The 8,015-nt window shown below is 56.1% G+C and overlaps 1 protein-coding gene across 1 annotated transcript in view; it reads left to right on the top strand.

Annotated features, from left to right (window-relative positions):
• The first annotated feature begins 437 nt into the window (after nt 1-437).
• Nucleotides 438-8,015, top strand: part of CD6 (CD6 molecule) — a 12,539-nt gene continuing 4,961 nt past the window's right edge. Inside the window, exons 1-7 of the mRNA XM_007462214.1 lie at nt 438-513; nt 660-728; nt 1,649-1,999; nt 2,644-2,955; nt 3,783-4,085; nt 5,260-5,325; nt 7,770-7,910. Of these exons, the coding sequence (XP_007462276.1) occupies nt 438-513; nt 660-728; nt 1,649-1,999; nt 2,644-2,955; nt 3,783-4,085; nt 5,260-5,325; nt 7,770-7,910 (1,318 nt within the window). The remainder of the gene's footprint in view (nt 514-659; nt 729-1,648; nt 2,000-2,643; nt 2,956-3,782; nt 4,086-5,259; nt 5,326-7,769; nt 7,911-8,015) is intronic.

Genomic DNA, 8,015 nt, shown 5'->3' with positions numbered 1-8,015 from the left:
CTTTCCTAATTTCTAAAAAGTGGATGCTAATACCTGCCTCACTGTGTTGTTGAAGGAAAATGGAATAACATGTGCAAAGACCTGGCGTGTAATCGGTCCTCAGCAAATGTTAGCTTCTTAGTGTCTGAAAGCACTTCGTAGTCCCATGGTTCCCAGCTCAGGATGCTCCAATTACCCTAAAGTCTGGTATGAGTTTCTCAGACAAATTTTCCAAACCGAAAATGTTTTTCCTGATATAATAACTTCTTCTCTAGGTGACGTACTTTCCAGGTATTTTGCCTCCTTTTAGACTCACCGAACTTTTGTAAGTGTTATTGCCAACAAATGGGGACTCTGGCCGAGAGCACTTAGTAACCCCTCCATGGTCCCTCAGCCAGTAAGTGGGTCTGGCCCCAAAGCCACAGCTGTTCCTCTCTGTTCTCCTCTGATTTCTGAGGATGCGTGCACGATTAGTAGATGGGGTGCAGGATGCTGCAACTCCAAAGCTTGAGAATTTCCCTACCCCGGAAGGAGGTAAGTACACCCAAGGTCGAGGACCCTGTCCTACCAGAGGCCCCATGTAGCCACAGAATGATCCAGAAAGTGTCCCCTTACCCTTCAAGGCACCTGTGTGCCCTCCAGGCCTGAGCTCACTCACGGCTGTTGCTGGTTAATTTCAGGTCACCCAAGTCCAGCCCCATCTGGCCAGCCCAACACCACCAGTGAAGACAGCCAGCTCTTGGAGCCAGGTGAGGAAACAATCTTGGGGGGCTCACAGTCAGCTTTCTGAGACCAAGTAGGTGGTCTGTGGGGGTGATGGGAAAGGGAAATGGGTTTTTATGGTACCAGGGAGGCTCCCTGACTTCAGACAACACTTCTCCTTCCTGACCCAATGCCTGAAGCTCCACCACTAGATTCACTTTGAGATCTTAGAGCTACCATCTTTGGGAAGCCACTGATGAAAGGTCATGCACATGTGGGCAAGGTATTCAGCGGGCATTTAAAGGGGATTTGTTGAGAAGACACTTGGCAGGAGTGGTGGGGTTCCAGCAGATGGGTCCTCAATTAACTCAACAGATATTTAAGGACCTACTCTGTGCAAAGTTGTGTGCAACCCTGGGCAAAAAGAGGAGGTGATTCCCCCAGGAGGGGCTCTGGGGAAGGGGGGACCACCATCCACTGAGGCCGCCCACCTTCAACCCCATCACCAACCCCATGTCCATCCTCCAAGGTTCCAGTGTCACAATGGCAGCCTCCATGGTAGTACCCTCAGAATAGCGGAGGGGCCTGGGAGAGGAAGCATGGCACCCACAGTAGCGGGGGGAGAGGGCCTCTCAACCCAGAACCTTGCCCTCCTTTCACACAAGGGTGACTCTGGAGACAGAGGCAAGAAAGAAGAGTCTGTTGGGACTGGACACCCCAGGGCTAACCCATCCTAACCTCCAGTCACCTTCTCCTGTCTCTAAGAAGGACCAAAGGGTCAGGGGATGAGGCAGCCCAGCCCCATTTTGCAGACTGGAAGGCTGAGGCTCAGAGCGGGTAGGACATGGTCCAAGGTCACGCAGCAGATCAGTGGTGGGACCCTTGGCAGCTGTCCGCCTCCACCTCCATCCCTGAGGTCGGCAGAATCCGAATCAGCTGAGGCTCAGCTAGGGTCTGGCCCTTCCAGGGGAGCGACTCCAGGTCCGCCTGATGAATGGGAGCAGCCGGTGCAAAGGGACGGTGGAGGTCTGGTTCCGGCAGTCCTGGGAGCCCGCGTGCGGGGCACTCTGGGACCTCCGCGCCTCCGAGGCCGTGTGCCGCTCGTTGGGCTGCGGCCGGGCGGAGCCGCTGGAACAGCCCGTCCCGCCGACCCCGGCGCTGTCGCCTGGTGCAGCCGCGGGAAACGCCAGCTGGGCCCCGAATACCACGTGGGCCCTAGCGCCCACCGTCCAGTGCAGAGGCCCCGAATGGCAGCTCTGCAAGGTGGTGGAGCACGCGTGCAGCAGCGACGAGAGGCCGGTCCAGGTCACCTGTGCAGGTACGAGCGGACCAACCCGCTCCCGCCGCCGGCCTCCTCCCTGTCCTACCTCCTAGTCCTTCGGCCACTGCCCCGCCTCCTGTCCCCAGCCCTGGCCACTGGACCCAAGTCTCGCCCTCCGGACTTCTACCCAGACCCACCACCGACGCGAATACAATTGGTTCCGTCACCGGAGGGCTGCAGCGCCTCTACCCGCTGGTACAGAAATATGCCACGTTCCCAGGATCTCTTAGCGCTGCCGCTCCCCTGCCCGAGACCTGCTCTTCAGGCTCCGCCCACCCGGTCTCTTGCCCCACCCACTAGTCTGCCGCTCAGCCTACCCCGCCCGCAGCCCTGAGCCGATTCCTCAGCACCGCCCACCAGGTTACTAGCCCCTCCCAAAAGGCTCCCAGCCCCTCCCACTAGGTATCCAGCACCGCCCCTGGGTCCCCAGTCTTGACCAGTTCCCCACCTCCGCCCCACCCCAGGTCCCCAGCCCAGACAGGCCGTGTTCCCCAGTCTTGCTCACTGGGTTACCCGCCCCTCTCCCTGGGTCCACAGCCCCAGGCACAGGTCTCCTGTCCAGTCCCAACAACCCTCCCCCTGACTTCCCTTCCTTTCCCTCCTTCCTCACAGCCACAAACCCCTTCTCCTCCTGTCCCCAGAAAACCTCGATCTGAAATTGGTGGGTGGTGGCAGCCCGTGCGAGGGCCGCGTGGAGATGCTGGAGCACGGACAGTGGGGTTCGGTGTGTGACGACACGTGGGACCTGGACGATGCCCACGTGGTGTGCCGGCAACTGAGCTGCGGCTGGGCAATCCAGGCCCTGCCCGGCTTGCACTTTGCCCCTGGCCAAGGACGCATCCACCGGGACCAAGTGAACTGTTCCGGGTCGGAGACCTACCTGTGGGACTGCCTGGGCCTGCCGGGAAACGGCTACTGTGGCCACAAGGAGGACGCCGGCGTGGTGTGCTCAGGTCAGTGGGCGATGCTGAACCACGGTTATCCAACACTTACTGTAGGCCAGCTGGGCGCCAGGACTGCAGTTAGTGCTGGAGAGATGGTCCCTGCCCAGGGGAGGTCATAGTCCAAGAGGGAAGATGAGACCCAGACAAACATAATCCAGGAGAGAGAGTGGCAAATGCCTTAAGAAAGGAAGCCAGATGGAGTTAAGAGACAGCAGGCAATCCAGAGCTGGAGGGCTAAGCCTGCCCACCTCCTGGAGTAGGTGACATTAGAGGTGAGGCTTTTTCTGAGTGGGAGTTGGTAACCTGGTTCAGAACAGCAAGAGGAGATGGAGGCTGGGAGGCCCTGTGGAGGCTGTTGGAGCCCAGATGAGGACAGGAAGTTCTGGTCCAGCCAGCGCTTCTCTTAATGTGCCCAAGAATGGGGAGGGAGGCAGGTCTCGTCCAATGTACATTCTGATTCAGTAGGTCTGAGGCAGGGCTTGAAATTCTGCATTTCTAACAAGATCCTAGGTGATACAGAAGCTGCTGGTCCAAGGACCACATTTGAGCAGCCAGGATGTAGACAGCAGCAGGGCCAGCTGGAGCAGGTGGGGCAGATGAGAGGAGGAATGCAGAGGCAGGAGGGAGAGTACACAAGATCTGGAGACCGATTGGCTCTGGGGAGTTTGCATTTGTGGGTCGGGGCTGGTGAGGGTTTCTGCCCAAAGGATCCTGACCTGACTCTGACCCCCCCCCCCCCCCCCACGGCACACGCCCTGCGCCGCCCCCGGACCAGGGCACGAACCCGTGTCCCCTGCATTGGCAGGGGGGGCCCCCCCCCCCCCCCCCCCCCGCAGAGCACCAGTCCTGGCGCCTGACCGGGGGCGCTGACCCCTGCGAGGGCCAGGTGGAGGTGTACTTCCGAGGGGTCTGGAACACAGTGTGTGACAGTACGTGGTACGAACCAGAGGCCAAGGTGCTCTGCCGGGACTTGGGCTGTGGGACTCTGGCCCGGGTGCCCAAGGGGCTGCCACACTCCCTGTCGGGCAAGATGTACTACTCATGCGAGGGAGGGGAGCCCACGCTCTCTGAGTGCTTCTGGCGGTTCAATAACTCCAACCTCTGCAGACAATCACAGGCAGCCAGGGTCCTCTGCTCAGGTATCCCTCCTCCCCCCCACCCCACTCCCCCCACCCCCAGATTTGGACTAGGAATTGCATCTGAATCCATAGCCTAAGAACTTATAGCCCAAGGAATACAGCTTGGGCTAGATCAGGAACAGCAAATACTGGCATAAGAGGGACCATTGCCCTTACCATGCCCAGGCAGACATTACTGATTAATCAGGGCATTCTTTTCCCCAGATCCTTGAGTCAGTCCCAGAATCATGAATCCAGTCTTTATTAAGGCATTATTATATGCAAAGCAGTGTTCCCTATTGACTGGAGCCGGCTCAGGAGATAAAACCAATTTGCAATCCCAGGGCTGGTGATCATCATAAAAATAGCATTAGGAGACACTAATAATATTAGCCACAGTGTCTGGAGCCCTAATCAGGTGCCAGGCATTGCTGGGCACTCAGTATATATTTCAGCAGAGCCTCCCATCTGCTCTATGAATTGACTTTCACGAAGTCTAAGATGGCATTGATGATGAGTCACACTGTTAGTATTCTGTGTACCATAAAGGACAAAAATGCTGCCAAAATAAACTCTTGAAGTGCCATCAATTGTAACGATAGATGTCATCACCCCGATTTCTGAGGTATTAAAACGTGAAAAAGCAAGAGCGTTAAACAAACACAGCATTAGCATCTCTATGGAGTTCAGACACCAGGCTATGAATTCCAGCTCTGCCAGTTACCAGCTGGGAGGCTTCGTCTTGTGAATATGTGGATGCTGATACCAGACACTTCACAGGGGAGTCGGGAGGTCAGATAATATCCACCAAGGGACGTTGTAGGCCCCATGCCTTACCAGTCAAATGATTATGATACTGATGAGACTGTCAGATTCCCACCTCCTGAGGCAGGTGTGAAGACCAAATCTAATACTAGGTGGAAGAGGGAAATACTTGTGTTCTATAGCAGATTATACAGAAGGAAGGGCTAATTCTTTCATTAGCCCTTTATTTAAACCAAAAAACCTTCCTGGCATTTAATCCATGAGATCCTCCTTATCGTGGGGTGTGGGAAAGACTCAACCATGGGCCCCGGTGGGAACACACCCCCAGTTGCAGGCCACTTGTCTGTCTTGTCCAGTTTCTAGCACAAGGCCTGGCCACAGTAGGTGCTCGGGCATGTGTGCTGAGTGAATGAACAGTGCTTTCTGACAGGTGCCCGGAGCCTGCTCAATCTGTCCACTTCTGAAATCCCTGCAAGTGGTCAGCCGGTCACTGTGGGTGAGTGTCCCTGGGGATGCAGTTTCTCAGAGGCTCAGGTGCGTGCATGTGTGTGTGTGTGTGTGTGTGTGTGTGTGTCTGCGGGAGGGGTCTGACGGTTTGTCCCCCATCCCCTACCTCCAGACAGTGAACTTGACTCCCCCCACCATCCCCGGGGCTCTCTGGCTGCTTTGTGCTCCTTTCACCTCGTCTGCCTCTATCATGTCAGCTCCACAGCTCCCTGAATCCTGATATTTCTTGGACAGGAGTCCTCTCCCCACCCTCTGTGAGCTCCTGTAGGGCAGAGGATAGAGCTGTAGAGAACTGGAGCTGATCCGACACCAGCCAGGGGGTTGGGGATGGCGAGGGCAACAGCCAATGTGTTTATAATGTTCTGGGAACCGGCCAGTGCTTTATAGTCATTATTTCCCAACCCTTTAATCTTCCCGGCAGCCCCCTGGGGGAGGTCTTCCCACAACCCTTACATAGAGATAGAAGCTCGGGCTCAGAGGGTGAGGTGATGGCCAGCAGTGTCGGCTGGAATTTGCCTGCAAGGCTCTGAACTCTGAATCCACACTTGGCCTGTCCTCCGCTAGTGTGTAGCCAACTCCTGGGGCCCAGCCCCCAGCTGTGCCTCTTGCTAGCTGTATAATGTTGGGCAATTCTTAACCTCTCTGAGCCTCAGATCCCTTGACTATAAAACGAGGCTGATAGAGGCTTCCCTGGTGGCACAGTGGTTGAGAGTCCGCCTGCCGATGCAGGGGACACGGGTTCGTGCCCCGGTCCGGGAAGATCCCATATGCCACGGAGCGGCTGGGCACGTGAGCCATGGCCGCTGGGCCTGCGCGTCCGGAGCCACAACGGTGAGAGGCCCACGTACCGCAAAAAGAAACAAACAAAACACAAGGATGATAATCTTAGTACTTCTCTCCTAGCATTGTTGTGAGTCTCCAGTAAATTAATTTTTATAAAGTACTTACAACAGGGCTTAGTACATAGTAAGCACTGTCTGGGCCTCAGTTATTCGTATTTACTGATTATTTAGTCCAGGCAGGGAGCCCCGTGGCAGCCCCGAGATAACCACAGGGGCTGGCCCGGATTCACAGGCTTACCCCTTCTCCTGGCTCCTGGCTCCCTCTCTCAGACCCTCTCCAGAGGTGGGTGGGCGGCTCGGGGAGGGGACAGAGGGGCACCAAGTCCTGCCGGGGAACCTGGCAATGGCTGGGGGCACGGAGAGGGTATGAAATGCTGGGGACTGTGCAGGCTGGAGGGCGAGCTCCTGCCAGGACCCACACACCCTCGCACACTCTCAATTGCTGAGGTCAGGGTGGGGAGCCACGTCGCCCTCAGAAGAGCAGAGCTGTTATGGACAGCCGGTCTCCAAGGAGCACACTTGGGAGCACACTGGGAATGTGGCCCACATTCACGCGTCTCCCCATAGCCCCCCACAGTCCAGTCTCTCCCTTGCACCTGCTTGCTGCTGCTAAATCCAGTTCCTGCCCCAGCCCAGTCTGCCCAATTTTCAAACAGAAAGGGAGAGGGGAGAAAATGAGGATGGGGTGGGGGTGGGGGTAATCTCCCAGAGGGAGCAGACACTGCCACCAGCCAGGGGGTCTGGGTGATCTCATTCCCCCCACCTCCTGCGTTACTGTCACTACCCTTCCTCCAGCTCTGTGGCCTGCGCACCCCAGGCTTTCTGCACTGAGCAGGATATGGTTCGTGTCTCTGGGATGATGAGCGTTAGGGCCTCATTGCAGCTTCCATCCATTCTCTGCTTTGAGTTCTTTTCAGCAGGGGTGAGGCCAAGTGGGAGGGGAAGGCAAGAAGTCACACCAGGGCTGCAGAGCTGGGAGGTCTGGAATCATGGCCCTCACCCCCGCCCTCAGGGCGCATGTCTGGTAAGAAGGACGCATCTGGGGCAAGGAAAGGAGATCTCGCTCTCCTGATGGTCTGTTCCCTGCCAGCAGATGCTCAGAGCCACCTTCTCTGGGGATCCAGCCTTGGTCTCCCCTGTAGAGAATCAGGTGCCCCTTGGAGGGCCGCAGGGCTGTCTATACCTTCATCACAGCAGGAAACTTACTGAATTGGATTGAGTCGGCTTGTCAATCTTCCCACTAGACAGAGACCCTCAAGGCCCGTGACACTGCCGTCATATTTGTCTCCCCAGGTCTAGTGCCTGGCACACAGTGGGTGCTCAATAATTGTTGAGCAGAGACAGATCTCCTGGCTTCGTGGCCAGGAGAAAGTTTCATTCAGCCAGTTATTCATTCAATACGCATTTCTCAGGCACCTACTATATACCAGGCACCTAAAAGCAGACAGGAAAATTCAAAAAAAAGAAGGGAAGAGGAGGATACGTCCAACAGGGAAGTGGGTCAGAGGCAGAAAAGAAGGAGAGGTGAGAATGGCAAGGAGAAGTCCATGTCCCTTCCTTTTTCTCCCTGATTTGGGGTTCTTGCTTCCAGAATCTTCTGTGACGGTGAAAATGAAGGACTGGGAATCTCAAGAGCTAATGCTTCTCATCCCTTGCATCGTTCTGGGAATTCTCCTTCTTGTCTCACTCAGTTTCATAGCCATCATCCTCTTGAGAATTAAAGGAAAATACGGTAGGTGCAGAGTCCCAGGAGCCACGGGAAAGGCCCAGGGATGAAAAGAAGCAGACCTGAGGCACAGTCCTCCCAGGGGGACATGAGCCATGGGGAACCTCAGCA

This window comes from Lipotes vexillifer, unplaced genomic scaffold (assembly GCF_000442215.2).
Source record: "Lipotes vexillifer unplaced genomic scaffold, Lipotes_vexillifer_v1.1 scaffold1129, whole genome shotgun sequence".
NCBI lineage: Eukaryota > Metazoa > Chordata > Mammalia > Artiodactyla > Lipotidae > Lipotes > Lipotes vexillifer.
This window is presented reverse-complemented; position numbering and strand designations above follow the sequence as displayed.